Here is a 15,950-nt window from a genome sequence, read left to right as displayed (position 1 = left end):
AGTAGAGTGTACCTTTGGCATTCTGGTCGCTAAATGGCGCATTCTTGCATCAGCCATAAATCTAAAAGTGGAAACAGTTGACGAGGTGGTCAAAGCCTGTGTGGTTCTCCACAATTACATAATTACTAAGGAACGACCCCACATTGAACTGGATGAACCAGTTGCACACCCTCTGCCTAATTTCCAGCATCACCCGCTGCGGTCAACTGCAGCCATTGGTCTCATGCGGGACCAATTTGCTGCTTATTTTGATTCAGATATTGGACGGGTGTCATGGCAGGACAATGTTGTGTAAATGTCCTGTTGTATCTTTATCTGTACCAGTAATTTTCTACAATGAAAATAATGTTTCACATTAATAAACTTTAGTGTTGGTTGTGTTGACCGTGTCTCCTATCTTTTTCCTCTCCAAACCAAGGTTACCCAAAAACGGGCAGTAAACCATGTCATATCCCCCTTTTTTTGCATATTCCACACTACAAATGTTAGTAGTGTGTATGTGCAAAATTTTGGCGCTGTAGCTTTTAAAATAAAGGGTTAAATCGCGGAAAAAATTAGCGTGGGCTCCCGCGCAATTTTCTCCGACAGAGTGGTAAAGCCAGTGACTGAGGGCAGATATTAATAGCCAGGAGAGGGTCCATGGTTATTGCCCCCCCCCTGGCTACAAACATCTGCCCCCAGCCACTCCAGAAAAGGCACATCTGGAAGATGCGCCTATTCTGGCACTTGGCCTCTCTCTTCCCACTCCTGTGTAGCTGTGGGATATGGGGTAATGAAGGGTTAATGTCACCTTGCTATTGTAAGGTGACATTAAGCCAGATTAATAATGGAGAGGCGTGAATTATGACACCTATCCATTATTAATCCAATTGTATGAAAGGGTTAAAAAAGCACACACACATTATTAAAAAGTATTTTAATGAAATAAACACACAGGTTGTTTTAATATTTTATTGCTCTCTCAATCCATCTGAAAAATAATAAACCAACAATATACATACCTTCCGATGATCTGTCACGTCCCACGAGGTAAATCCATCTGAAGGGGTTAAAATATTTTACAGACAGGAACTCTGCTAATGCAGCTGTGCTCGTGCCTGTAAAAACCCTGGGGAATGAAGGTAATGTAGGTTAATGACCTGTATTTACCTTCATTCACGGTGATGCGCCCCCTGCTGGATGTCCCTAGAACGTGGGAAAATATTTACCAGGCTTGAGGTCATATGAGGACATCCAGCAGGGGGCGCTTCACTGTGAATGAAGGTAACTACAGGTCATTGACCTACATTACCTTCATTCGCGGTGATGCGCCCCCTGCTGGAACCTGGGCCGACAGTCGTGCTGTGTGTGCTGTGAAAAAAGGAAACAGAAAATTAATACCAAAAAATAACCAGACGCTAAATCCTGTGGAATTTTAAAATACAGATTATGTCAATACAATACAACCGAAAGCATGTGAGAAAAATTTACGTTCACTGGACAAGGACCGGTCTTAGGTCCTTGTTGAAGCGGTCCTTCATGGAACGCCAACGTGTTTTGACTTTGTCCACTGTTAAAAAAAAAAAAATATATATATATGGTCAGGACATGGAATTTTTGACGTTCAAAGACAACTGTGTGTGATGAGAGAAACTCCGGAGAGTTTCTTTCATCACACACAGTCAAGAGAACACGGCAAAGGTCTCTGCTGCTTCACACTGCAGTGCAATACTTACCAAATGCACTACGGACCCGTGGCGTGGCATTGTCCCATCCATCCCACAACGCTTGGGCCACCTCATTCCATAAACGGCGGAGCGTGGTGTTCATCGAATGCAGTGGATCCCGGCTGTCCCACAACGGAACTCGCTCCTGGACCAGGGTTATTAGGAGGTCGTTGTCGATAAGGTCATCGTCCCGTTGTGAAACCTAAAAATTAAAGACAATCATTACAGTTTGCTCAATCACATAAGGAAAAGAAAGAGAACAGATGATGAGAAATGGCATGAATACGAAAGCAAACATACAAATTGATTCCATAAGAAAAATTTAAAGAAATACGAGTGTAAAGAAAGGAAGATTCAAGAATTTTACAATGAGGACAGTCAGCCATGTATACATACCCGCTGCCGTCTTCCCACCGGACCTTGACTCCGCTGCTCCTGCCTGGTCTGTGCTCTAAAAAAAAGGAAAAATCAAATTGCCACATGTGTCGATGTGACAGTGAATACTTACCAATCTGACGAAGCAAATGCTCACCTCACTGACATGCTCCACTTCCGACTGACGTAGTTCAAACTCCTCACCAGATGAAGACTCCGAAGAAGACATTCTGAGGCATGTAGAAAGAAAGAAATGGAAGAAATTAGGACATGTAGAGCCAAAAAATAGAAAATAAAGGCATTGGTAGGATATACTCACATTGATCTGGGTCTTGTCCTCCAAAATGCGGTCTGCCAGTGTCTTGTCTTCTTGAGAGTCTGATGAGAAGTGTCTGGAAACTTTCCCCAGCCTCCCTTTTATCACCTTGTTGGCAGGGGTTGTCTTATCAGTGTCTAGACATGGTTATCTTAATTGAAACACATGAGTTCAAAAACGCATGCAAACGCATGTACGCAAAAACGCATGCGTTTCCATAGACATCAATGTATTTTTTGACGCAAATCAAACGCAAATGAACGCATGCGTTTTTTTGCGGCAAAAAAAGCCTCTAGAAATTACTACATGTTGCATTTCTGCGACAGAACGCATGCAGCAAAAAAACGCATGCGTCGTTAAACGCGGCCAAACGCGTACAAAAAAAACGCATGCGTTTTTAATGTTAAACATAGGGGAAAAAAACGCATGCATTTTTTTCAGTACAAACGCTGCAGATCAAAACGCAAGTGTGAAACCAGCCTTACATTATGCTCAACACATCTACCCCTTTATGCCTTTAGCACTCTCCTGTAGTCACATCTCTCTGACAATGCAGAGAAAGGCTGCATTTGATTCAGTGCTGGTGCTACTGTAAGTACAGGTCTGCATAATAGCAAGTTTTCTCCATAACCCACTCATAATTCATTGGATGGGGAAGATATTTATCTAATTTTAGCTATCTTTTTCAGCAGTTAAGCTAAAGGGGTATTCCCATCTCCAAGATCCTATCCCAATATGTAGAAGATGTAATAATAATATTAGCAAATACCTCCAATTAAAATGTAGTATAGTTCTTCTAATTGGTGATGTCGCTTACCTCATGTGCAGGGCATTGCAGTAGCTTTAGATATCCATAGTTATGACCACTAAGAGCTCTCTAACTGTCACTATATGAGTGGTCGTAACCATGGATACCTAAGCTACTGCAATGCCCTACATGAGGTAAGCGACATAGAGAATCTGAAGAACTATATTACATTTCTAATTGGAGGTATTTGCTAATATTATTAATTTTACACCTACTACATATTGGGATAGGATCTTGGAGCTGGGAATACCCCTTTAACGAGTATAGTAATTCAAGTATTCTACTCTGCCCTGTAATAACATGAATATAGATTGTGCAGTTTACAAAATACAATTTTAATACTAGATTAAGAAACTGAGTTTAAAAAAAATTTTGAATTGAGAGTCCTCAGTGGTTGATACCTTTTAAAGGGAACCTGTCACCCCCAAAATCGAAGATGAGCTAAACCTACCGGCATCAGGGGCTTAGCTACAGCATTCTGTAATGCTGTAGATAAGCCCCCGATGTATCCTGAAAGATGAGAAAAAGAGGTTAGATTATACTCACCCAGGGGCGGTCCGGTCCGATGGGCGTCGCGGTCCGGTCCGGGGCCTCCAATCTTCATAGGATGACGTCCTCTTCTTGTCTTCACGCTGCGGCTCCGGCACAGGCATACTTTGTCTGCCCTATTGAGGGCAGAGCAAAGTACTGCAGTGCGCAGGCGCCGGGAAAGGTCATAGAGACCCGGCTCCTGCGCATTGCAGGACTTTGCTCTGCCCTCAACAGGGCAGACAAAGTACGCCTGTGCCAGAGCCGCAGCGTGAAGACAAGAAGAGGACATCATCCTATGAAGATAGGAGGCCCTGGAGCGGACCGCGACGCCCATCTGACCGGACTGCCCCTCCAGGTGACTATAATCTAACCTCTTTTTCTCATCTTTCAGGATACATCGGGGGCTTATCTACAGCATTACCAAGATATATATCTTTCCTATATCGAAACTGAGTTTACAAACTGAAATACATCTCCCTATGTTTTAGCATGGAGGTATAGTATAGTGTGTGGAAAGTTTTTTCATGTATCCACTTGACACTCAACTTTTTATTCATATGCTAAATACAAAAATAAACTGTCATAAAAATACCATTTTGTGCTGCTAAGATCTCGACAAGGCTCTGAGCTTCTTTCTGAATCCGTGACTCCAATCCACGTTTTCCTAATCCAAGATTCCTTAAGGTCATTAAGCCAAAACGTCTTTGTTGTCTCCATCTATGCCCATTTGAACCTACAATACCTGAAAATGAAGGGGATGAGAAAGGTTGTTTGTTTAAGGTTTTAAGGGAAGGTTTTAAAAGTTAGGGAAACATTTTAAATGTTCCACATTAAATCTGCTATAGAAAAACATTTATATTAAAATATCACTTTTCACTATTTTGAGCATAGTTATACATTGCCTTAGAAATTGTGGTAATGTATAGTTAGTGTTTCATACCTCCGAATAGTACACTTCCTCCGTTATCCCTTGACCCTACCTTTTCTATGTGTAACATCAGCCATGAAGCTGGTGACTGGGCGTCCAGACAACTCTTCTGAGTGAGAGACAATTGCATTCTTCACAGCCTTGTATCCATGTAGTACTATCAGAGGAGTCTCACCAATCCAAACAGTGTACATATTCCCATAAAGTTTAGTCAACTGTAAGAAAAAATTTAGATTTTAGGATACGAGAAGGTACAAACTCTGGGCCCTCAAGAGGATGGGCTGATTGTTGAGGGTCCAACCACTGGGACCTATAGCAGTCTCAAAAATGGGGCTCTTCAGTGCTCTGTCTTGAATGAAGCAGGGAGAGGTTAGCATATTGAGCCTCTGCTCCATTCATTGTCTGCTGGACTGCTGTAAACTTTCATGGCCAGTACCACAGAAATTGACTGGAGTAGAAGCTTAGCATGATGCACATCTCTGCTCCATTCAGGAGAGGGCTCCCCATTCTCAGCGTTTCGCAGCCTCATGATTATTGAAATCACTTGGGTTCTGACCACTGGGATAGTGGACAACTTCTGATTTTAAGAAGGCTTCTTTAAAATTAGATGCATAAGAACATTATGAAACCATTAGCTCACTATAAAGTGTTCTTTAAAGTGCTCCTTATACAGAAATGTGGTTATAGTTCAAAGGGAAACAGCCATTTGCTGCTGATGAGAGCGTAAAAAAAGGATAAGTTCCCTCATTACATAATTATTTTTTTACTATGAAATGTTGCAATGTTTCGGGGAAAACATACGGTAACTTGAAAAACAAGATGGGTATGGAGGGAAGAATATAATGGACAGTTCTGTCTGGTTTCTGACTGCCTGGCATGGCTTGATGGACAGATTGCCCCCTAAATGTTCAGTAAATAAAAAGAGACCTATAGATAAAGCTAAAACAATATTTGATCAGTTTTTACCTTCTCTTTTGCACTGATTGCTACATTGCTATTTTTTTTAATAATCATAATAATAATACTTTTATAAATTATAGCAATGAATGCAAATACTGATTAAGTACTGCTGCATCCATATTTTAAGTATTTTATACAGACTTTAATTGGCATATTCTATCCTTTTAAATAGATCAAAATAGAACATGTTGCATTTAAAAAAAAATGATGTGAAAAAAAGACAACTGTTTCAAACTCTGATAACTCCAGACAGATCTTATAAAAGCTGATTGTCAGGGTTGCTATTGTGTAGCAGCAGCTGCCCGTGTACTGCAGAACAGCCACTATTGTCTTGAAAAGGAGTGCTTCTGCAGTACCCAGCAACAGCCACTACACATTGGACGGAGTAGCTTTGTTCAATGTGTTTACCTCCAGCTGCTGCCTAAGGCTGCTTTCACACTAGCATCGGCACGGGGCCGTTGCTATGCGTCGGCCCGACGTCCCGACGCATACTGTGAAAATAATGCCCGAAGTGGGCAGCAGAAGCAGTCTTACGACGCTTCTGCTGCCCCATTGTAAGGTCCGGGGAGGAAGGGGCAGAGTTTCGGCCGTGCATGTGTGGTCGAAAATGGCGGACACGACGCGCAAAAAAAGTTAAATGTAAGGTTTTTTTGTGCCGACGGTCCGCCAAAACACGACGCAACCATCGCACGACGGTTGCGACATGTGGCGATACGTCGCAATGTGTCGGTAATGTAAGTCTATGGGGAAAAAACGCATCCTGCAGACAACTTTGCAGGATGCGTTTTTTCTCCTAAACGACGCATTGCGACGTCCGCCGAAAAACGCTAGTGTGAAAGTAGCCTGAGCTGATAACAGCTGATCAGTGAGGGCGTCAGGCCGTCTTAGTTCCACATACACACGTTCAGTATTTGGTCAGTATTTCAGTATTTGTAAGCCAAAATCGAGACTGTAAGACCTCGCTCCCATTTCCATATAAACTCAATGAGTGCAATATGCGAGAAAAATTTGCAACATGCTGCGATTCATTGTCCCCTGAGGAAGGTTTCGTTAACCGAAACGCGCGTCGGGGTCAACGGTGGACGGCGTGGTGACTGCGGGTACATTTGGGTATGTGTTCTTACTGCCGGTTTATGATATAATACTTTCTACCTTGTTTAGATGGTCACCGGGGTATCCACCCATGGATATATATGTGTTAATGGCTGTGCGGTGCACTAGTTGTGATATAATTGCTTCTGTTGGAACTTTCCTGCATATTTGATGTACGCTATGTCCACTGTTTTTATTGGGCACTTTTTGTGTCGCATTGTTCCATGTTTTCCCCTTGTTTCCCTTGAACCTGTTCAATAATTTTATGATAATAAAGCATTGTTGATATTTTGGATATAAAGACTGTTGTTTGTGCTTTTGGTTTTCTCTTAGTGAATTTTGCAGTTTGTCCTGCTACAGTCCATATGTATGGTGGGGATTATTTTCTGGCTTGATTTTTGGGCCTGTATCTTTGTTACCTTTTATCCATGCGTACATGATGTCATTTACTGTGTATCTACTAGATTCATTGTGTTTGTCAGACAAGAGTCGCCAATGCAAGTCAATGGATGAGAAAAAAAAATTGGGGGCACACGGACCGTGCACATAGCATCCATTTTTTTCTCTGCTTAAGTAAAAAATGAACAGGATCTTCAAACATCCCCTGACAGGAAGTCATCATACAGGAAGTGTATACCCAGGATATGTTGACAGGGCCAAACCGGACACATCCTGGATTTACATTTGTTGCCAACTCTACCCAAACTATGATGACCGCAGTTGTGTGGTTCAATTAGAAAGTAATAAGTTTGAATTTATATTTTAAATCATGTTACATCTCCAGTATGTTTTTTCACATATGTCTAACACAGCATAATCAGACATGCATTCAAATGCAATGTTACCTCCAACACATGCAATCCGCTCCACCTCCTGGACTTGGCTATCCCACCCAATGATCCTCAGGAGGCCATTGAGACCCTTCAGAATCTCACTAGGAGAAGGGACAACAGGTCACCACCAACACCAATTGTGCGCACCTCTCTGGCAACAGCACCACCATCCCTTGGTAATCCTGCGGCCCAACAAAGCCATCATCACTGCAGGCCCTCCGCTGAAGGCTGGCACCAAGAGCAGCACACACAGTGCTACAGTGCTGGACCAATGGACTATTCTGACATTCAACACCACCACCATGAACCATCAAAGTGTGGCAAGTGAAATAGGCACCTTTTTTTGTAAAAAGCATGTATGTATTGTTATATATGTTTGATTGTATATAATTGAAAAAAATTTTGGGGGAATTATGTTTTTTTAATGACTATAAATCTACACACACATTATTAATGTCATGCTGTAATGGTCTTCGATAAGGAAGGGGGATCTCAAACTGTCCCTGAAACTGGGACCCTAACTATCCCTTTTTGGGTGGTACTCTTGAAGGTACAGAGGCCCGATTCTCCGACCTTACTATGCTACTGTAAAGCCGTGATCTGTCCCCTTCCCCACCCCATGAGGCATGGGACAGAAATGTAAGGTAAACAAGACACAAAGACAAAACAGGGATAACAAAAAACTTCTATCATACAAAAGCACTAACCAACAAGATGGAGCAGGATAGGGACAGGGAGGAATGAACAAAATGGAAACAGGGATCAGGAGATAAACACACATGTACTACAGCAAGTGACAGATCACTACTCCAGTCTAACCACTTAACTTTAGCACACAGCACAGGAAGACAAATCTTTCACTGGCAGGGACCAGACTGTCTGGCCAATTTTTATAGGAAGAGGAAATGACCAGATCTGACCTGCGCTGAACTCTGCACCATCCACCAACGTTACGTTGCACCACCAACTGTCCAGGAGTTGGCAGATGCTTTAGTCCAGGTCTGGGAGGAGATCCCTCAGGAGACCATCCGCCGCCTCATCAGGAGCATGCCCAGGCGTTGTAGGGAGATCATACAGACACGTGGAGGCCACACACACTACTGAGTATCATTTCCTTGTCTTGAGGCATTACCACTGAAGATCAGCCTGTAGCTTCATTTTCTACTTTGTTTTTGAGCATCATTCCAACTCCAGAACTCTGTGGGATATTAGTTGTGATTTACATTGATCATTTTTAGGTTTTATTATTCTCAACACATTCCACTATGTAATGCAAGGGTCCCCAACCTGTAGCTCGGGGCCCACATGTGGCTCACGGTCCCATGCATTGTGGCTCGCGACTGTCTGCCAGCTTCGTGCATTAGCTCCAGGTCTAGCAAACAGATATGAAGAGCACATCTCAAAATGGTGAATTTTGTGAGTAGCTCTGCAGAGAAGAGCAGATCTGGATGCACATATACTGGTCTTAGGGCTTAGAGATGATTTAGGTATGTTACGCTGGAGGATGATACTACCTGTCAGAGGAGCTTCTCGAAGCTGGATGCAACAGTGTGTTGGGAGTGCTTGATAGGAGAATACTGAATGGGGGTACTGTGGGAAGCCCTGGATCTCAGTGTACTTCTTTGGAGTGATTTATTTGGAAAGGCTTTGGAAATCAATATTCCTGTAATGTGGGCTTTGGATAACACTACTTTGAGGGGGGCTGGAGAAGGATGTTGCTTGTGACCCCCTCTCAGAGCTGAATGTGGCTCTCAAGGTCAAAAAGGTTGGGGACCGCTGATGTAATAAATAAAGATTTACAACTGGAATATTTCATTCAGTGATATCTAGGATGTGGGATTTTAGTGTTCCCTTTATTTTTTTGAGCAGTGTATATATATATATATATATGTGTGTGTGTGTCACTGACATCTATTTATACATATATATATATATTATGGGCAGCACGGTGGCTCAGTGAATAGCATTGCAGCGCTGGAGTCCTGGGTTCAAATCCCACCAAGGACAACATCTGCAAGGAGTTTGTATGTTCTGCCCGTGTTTGCGTGGGTTTCCTCCGGGCACTCTGGTTTCCTCCCACATTCCAAAGACTTAGGCTGGGGTCACACTTGGCGTAAGACAATACGCCACGTATTATACGTCCGTACTACGGCCGTAATACGGAGAAATGTTCCCAAAATATTGATCCGTAGTCAGGGTGTGTCAGCGTATTTTGCGCATGGCATCCTCCGTATGTAATCCGTATGGCATCCGTACTGCGAGATTTTCGCGCAGGCTTGCAAAACCGACATCTAATGGATTTATGTGCTCAAATGTTAGGGAAAACATATATACAGTATATATATATATATATGTCATTGAGACACATATATATATATTCTGTATTTAGATTTCATTCAGCGCGATATCTGTGAAAAGCCGGTAATTCAATTGCCGGCTTTTCATTTCTCCTGCACAAACCCGACAGGATATGAGACATGGTTTACATACAGTAAACCATCTCATATCCCCTTTTTTTTGCATATTCCACACTACTAATGTTAGTAGTGTGTATGTGCAAAATTTGGGCGCTGTAGCTGCTAAAATAAAGGGTTAAATGGCGGAAAAATTTGGCTTGGGCTCCCGCGCAATTTTCTCCGCCAGAGTGGTAAAGCCAGTGACTGACGGCAGATATTAATAGCCAGGAGAGGGTCCATGGTTATTGGCCCCCCCTGGCTACAAACATCTGCCCCCAGCCACCCCAGAAAAGGCACATCTGGAAGATGCGCCTATTCGGGCACTTGGCCACTCTCTTCCCACTCCCTGTAGTGGTGGGATATGGGGTAATGAAGGGTTAATGCCACCTTGCTATTAGTAAGGTGACATTAAGCCAGATTAATAATGGAGAGGCGTCAATTATGACACCTATCCATTATTAATCCAATTGTTGGAAAGGGTTAAAAAACACACACACATGATTTAAAAGTAGTTTAATGAAATAAACACAGCGGTTGTTGTAATATTTTATTGCTCTCTCAATCCATCAGGAACACCCTCGCTTGGCAAAATAATAAACGCACAAGATACATACCTTCTGATGTCAGATCACGTCCCACGAAGTAATCCATCTGCAGGGGTTAACTAATATTACAGGCACGAGCTGTGATAAACCACTCGCTCGTGCCTGTAATCCCCGGGTGCTGAAAGGAAAGCAGGATCTGTACTTACATTGAGTCGCGGTGATGCGCCCCTGCTGGATGTTCTCATGAACTGCAGCCTGGGAACTTTTTCCCACGCTCCAGGTCATATGAGGACATCCACCAGGGGGCGCATCACCGCGACTGAAGGAAATGTAGGTCAATGACCTACATTTCATTCATTCGCCGGGGAATTACAAGCACGAGCACCGCTGCATTTAGCAGGGCTCCTGCCTGTAATATTAGTTAACCCCTTCAGATGGATTACTTCGTGGGACGTGATCTGACATCAGAAGGTATGTATCTTGTGCGTTTATTATTTTGCCAAGCGAGGGTGTTCCTGATGGATTGAGAGAGCAATAAAATATTACAACAACCGCTGTGTTTATTTCATTAAACTACTTTTAAATCATGTGTGTGTGTGTTTTTTAACCCTTTCCAACAATTGGATTAATAATGGATAGGTGTCATAATTGACGCCTCTCCATTATTAATCTAGCTTAATGTCACCTTACAATAGCAAGGTGACATTAACCCTTCATTACCTCATATCCCACCGCTACAGGGAGTGGGAAGAGAGTGGCCAAGTGCCAGAATAGGCGCATCTTCCAGATGTGCCTTTTCTGGGGTGGCTGGGGGCAGATGTTTTTAGCCACGGGGGGGCCAATAACCATGGACCCTCTCCTGGCTATTAATATCTGCCCTCAGTCACTGGCTTTACCATTCTGGCGGAGAAAATTGCGCGGGAGCCCAAGCCAAATTTTTCCGCCATTTAATCCTTTATTTTAGCAGCTACAGCGCTGACATTTTGCACATAAACACTACTAACATTAGTAGTGTGGAATATGCAAAAAAAAAGGGGATATGAGATGGTTTACTGTATGTAAACCATGTCTCATATCCTGTCGGGTTTGTGCAGGAGAAATGAAAAGCCGGCAATTGAATTACCGACTTTTCACTAACACCGCTGCGTATTTCTCGCAAGTCACACTGCTGGTCCATGTGGAATCCGTATTTTTCTCGCCCCCATAGACTTTCATTAGCGATTTTTTTGCGCAATACGCTGACAAACGCAGCATGCTGCGATTTTGTACGGCCGTAGAAAGCCGTATAATACTGAACCGTAATATACGGCTAATAGGAGCAGCCCCATTGAGAATAATTGTGCCGTATGTAATGCGAGTTTTACGGACGTAGTTTCTGCGCTCTTACGTCCGTAAAACTCGCATGTGTGACGCCGGCCTTATACTGATAGGGAATCTAGATTGTGAGCCCCATCAGGGACAGCGATGATAATGTGTGCAACCTGTAAAGCGCTGCTGAATAAGTTAGCGCTATATAAAAATAAAGATTATTATTATTATTATTATATGTGTATATATCTATTCTATCTATTCTATTCTAACCTGTCAGTGTGATTTTACTGTACACGCACAGGAATTGCTGGCTTTTCTACTATCTATCTATCTAAATAAAAAGACTTGACAAAGACTGTGCTGTGAGGTCGAAACGTTGTACCACTTGGTGCTGGATTAAAGCCCACAATTTTTCCTAGAACTGGAGTGCTGCCTGATTTTCTTCTTTCTATCTATCTATCTATCTATCTATCTATCTATCTATCTATCTATCTATCTATCTATCTATCATATATATATGTGTGTGTGTGTTTTGAAAAATATTTCCTTTGAAAACGATGTGGAAATGACATAGAGAACTGCTGTATGTAAAAGGTCATGTTAAATTCGCATTGCAATCGGATGTAAATCAAATGCTACGTGTGAAAATCGCATTGTACTCGCATGACACTCGTCCTTTTTTTGGTCCAGATTACTGACCGTTTTTTTAATCACATATGATTACACTGGTCAACAGCATTTTTGGTGCCAAAGATATTTCATCGAATTTAGGGTATTTTTGGGGTGCTGATTCTGAATATGTCATCAGTTTTGCCAGATTGGCTCAAGTTTTTGAGATTTTTGGTATCTTATTTATAGCACTTGTTGGTAAATGCGACGCATCATCTCATTAATTTCTTTGGATTAGTACTTGAACTGAGCAGTTCTCAATATAGTTTTGTGTTAATTAGTGTTCTAAAAGTTTGTTCATAGCTTGATTTTTGCACTAACTTTATGTTGTTGTCTGTTTTCCAGTGAAAAGCATGAACTCATCAAGAAGAAGTTGTCTTAACGATCCAGACTCATTCTGTTACATTTGTGGTGAATACACACTGCCAAAACATAGAAGAAACATAACAGACTTCATAAAAAAAGTGTATTTTGCCTATTTTGGGGTTATGCTTGGGGACCAAGACCAGTTTTGGGCACCACACATAGTGTGCAAAGCATGTATCGAATTATTACGAAAATGGAGCAAAGGACAAAGAAAAAGCTTCAAATTTGGTGTTCCAATGGTGTGGAGAGAGCCAAAAAATCATCATGATGACTGTTATTTATGGTAAACACAGGTACAGGCACATCTTCACAATGAGGGACAGGCCTTCTTGCAGATTCCATGTTACTCCCATTTTCGTTTCTTATGCTTATTGAATCCTTGCACTTGCACTGCACAGAAATAACAGTCGTCATGATGATTTTTTGGCTCTCTCCACACCATTGGAACACCAAATTTGAAGCTTTTTCTTTGTCCTTTGCTCCATTTTCGTAATAATTCGATACATGCTTTGCACACTATGTGTGGTGCCCAAAACTTGTCTTGGTCCCCAAGCATAACCCCAAAATAGGCAAAATACACTTTTTTTACGAAGTCTGTTATGTTTCTTCTATGTTTTGGCAGTGTGTATTCACCACAAATGTAACAGAATGAGTCTGGATCGTTAAGACAACTTCTTCTTGATGAGTTCATGCTTTTCACTGGAAAACAGACAACAACATAAAGTTAGTGCAAAAATCAAGCTATGAACAAACTTTTAGAACACTAATTAACACAAAACTATATTGAGAACTGCTCAGTTCAAGTACTAATCCAAAGAAATTAATGAGATGATGCGTCGCATTTACCAACAAGTGCTATAAATAAGATACCAAAAATCTCAAAAACTTGAGCCAATCTGGCAAAACTGATGACATATTCAGAATCAGCACCCCAAAAATACCCCAAATTCATTAAAATATTTTGGACACTAGAAAAAAAAATTTTTTTTGTTGACCTGTGTTATGAGCCCATAGGGTCAAATCACACTAGCATATGGCATCCGATGCGAGAGCCTAGTGAAACTGGGCTCCAGCTCTGCTGCGAGCTGGACTGTCAGTGCTCTGTGCTTCGATCGGCTCACATGCGAGAATCACAGCACAGGTTCCGAGGAGAAAGATAAATTAATTTCTCCATTTCCTACATTACCTGTCTCGCTGTATATCGGACTGCAATAAATGCTGAGAAAAAAAACTGACAGCACACGAATGGCAAGTAACAAGAAAATCATCCCACTTTTCTGAATGAAAATTGAACCAATTTTTTTTATACTTCTGTGTGAACCTGTCCTAATAGCGACATAATTCCACCCAGGACAGAAGTGGTACGGTGCAGTGTATATATATAGATATTTAGATTTACTCCCCAAAGGCAGTATATATACAGTGTGTGTATATATATATATATATATATATATATATATATATATATATATATATACAGTACAGACCAAAAGTTTGGACACACCTTCTCATTTAAAGATTTTTCTGTATTTTCATGACTATGAAAATTGTAAATTCACACTGAAAGCATCAAAACTATGAATTAACACATGTGGAATTATATACTTAACAAAAAAGTGTGAAACAACTGAAATTATGTCTTATAAAAATACATAATATGTCATGAAAATACAGAAAAATCTTCAAATGAGGTGTGCCCAAACTTTTGGTCTGTACTGTATATATATGTATATATATATATATATATATATATATATATATATATATATATATATATATATATATATATATATATATACATATATGTACATATACACCTGTTCTATGTGTATATATGTATTGTATCTATTCTATTAAAACCTATTCTATACTGTACGCGGCAGATCATTTGACGTCTTTTAATCTATCTAATATATATATACTGTATATATATATATATATATATTGAAGAATATTTGGTTTTAAAACGATGTGTACAGTTGTGTATTACAATGTGATTTTAACATGAGCTTTTACATACAGAGAACTGCTTATGTAAAAGCTTATGTTGAAATCGCATTGCAATCGTATAGCAATCGCAATTAACTCGGATGTAAATCAGATGCTACAGTAGGTATGAAAATCGCATTGTACTCGCATGACACTCGCATAGCACTCATCCGTTTTTTCGGTCCGGAAATCGGACCTAATACTGTGACTATAGGATTAACAATCAATCACGCCATTGGCTAATATTGTTTTAAATTTAGAACATTTGCAGGAAAAACACATTGCATAAGGATTGCATACACATTTCATATGCAAATCATATGGATGGTGCCTGAGAAAACCAGAATTTCTGCAGAATTTCTTAATGAAAAACTTGTTTCTGTAATAAAAAGCGTGTGTCTGTTTTTCCTTGCGCCAATGGTAGTTGCTGTATGAAAAGGCTGACAGGTTCACGTTAACGTTTTACATATTATATATAATAAGGTTGAATTACTTTGAATAAAAAAGTAAAATAATGTCAATACCTTAATGAATGTTTCTGGATGCATATTAAAGCGCATCGTCCAAAGATTCCCAATAAATGGAAACGGAGAAGGGCCAGGAGGGAGACTTCTTGCCTTCCATCTCATTTTTAAGTACTTGCAAAAAAAGAGGAAGAATAAAAATGCTAACAGGAATTGTTGAATAAACCACATAGTGTATGGATAGAGAGATTACACCACAGAATCTGCCACCTTTCTGCTCTTGCAAACATCGCCTTCAGGTTATTGTGCTTTTATACTGGTATACTGATTATTCTGATTGTCAATGATTAACGTACTTGTATATTGAAAAATCTTTCAACTCTTATGAACTGTGTACAAGTATCGATCAAATTGCTGATATGGTTACATATCGTTTTTGGAAGTTTTCAATTTAATTTCTACATGTGGACCTTGGTAGATATTGGGTATTTTATGTTGCCAAATGTATGAATCTCCTTTATTCATATTGCAGGCTTGCGTTAGAGTCACACATATATTTTTTAGTTGTGTCCCCACAGTTATATTTCTTAACAGCAGCATA

The 15,950-nt window shown here is 40.7% G+C and overlaps 1 protein-coding gene across 2 annotated transcripts in view; it reads right to left on the bottom strand.

Annotated features, from left to right (window-relative positions):
- Positions 1 to 15,637, bottom strand: part of LOC143761249 (cytochrome P450 2J4-like) — a 64,308-nt gene extending 48,671 nt beyond the window's left edge. Inside the window, exons 1-3 of one of the 2 annotated variants that reach the window (XM_077249091.1) lie at positions 15,410 to 15,637; positions 4,717 to 4,879; positions 4,329 to 4,478 (exon numbers count right to left, since the gene is read on the bottom strand). In XM_077249091.1, coding sequence (XP_077105206.1) covers positions 4,329 to 4,478; positions 4,717 to 4,879; positions 15,410 to 15,580 — 484 coding nt within the window. In that variant the 5' untranslated portion in view covers positions 15,581 to 15,637. The remainder of the gene's footprint in view (positions 1 to 4,328; positions 4,479 to 4,716; positions 4,880 to 15,409) is intronic. The other variant, XM_077249090.1, reaches the window with a different exon arrangement.
- Positions 15,638 to 15,950: the final 313 nt, after the last annotated feature.

The sequence above is a fragment of the Ranitomeya variabilis genome, chromosome 1 (genome assembly GCF_051348905.1).
Source record: "Ranitomeya variabilis isolate aRanVar5 chromosome 1, aRanVar5.hap1, whole genome shotgun sequence".
Taxonomy (NCBI): domain Eukaryota; kingdom Metazoa; phylum Chordata; class Amphibia; order Anura; family Dendrobatidae; genus Ranitomeya; species Ranitomeya variabilis.
Note: the sequence above shows the minus strand (reverse complement) of the source record. Positions and strands in the feature narration are given on the sequence as shown.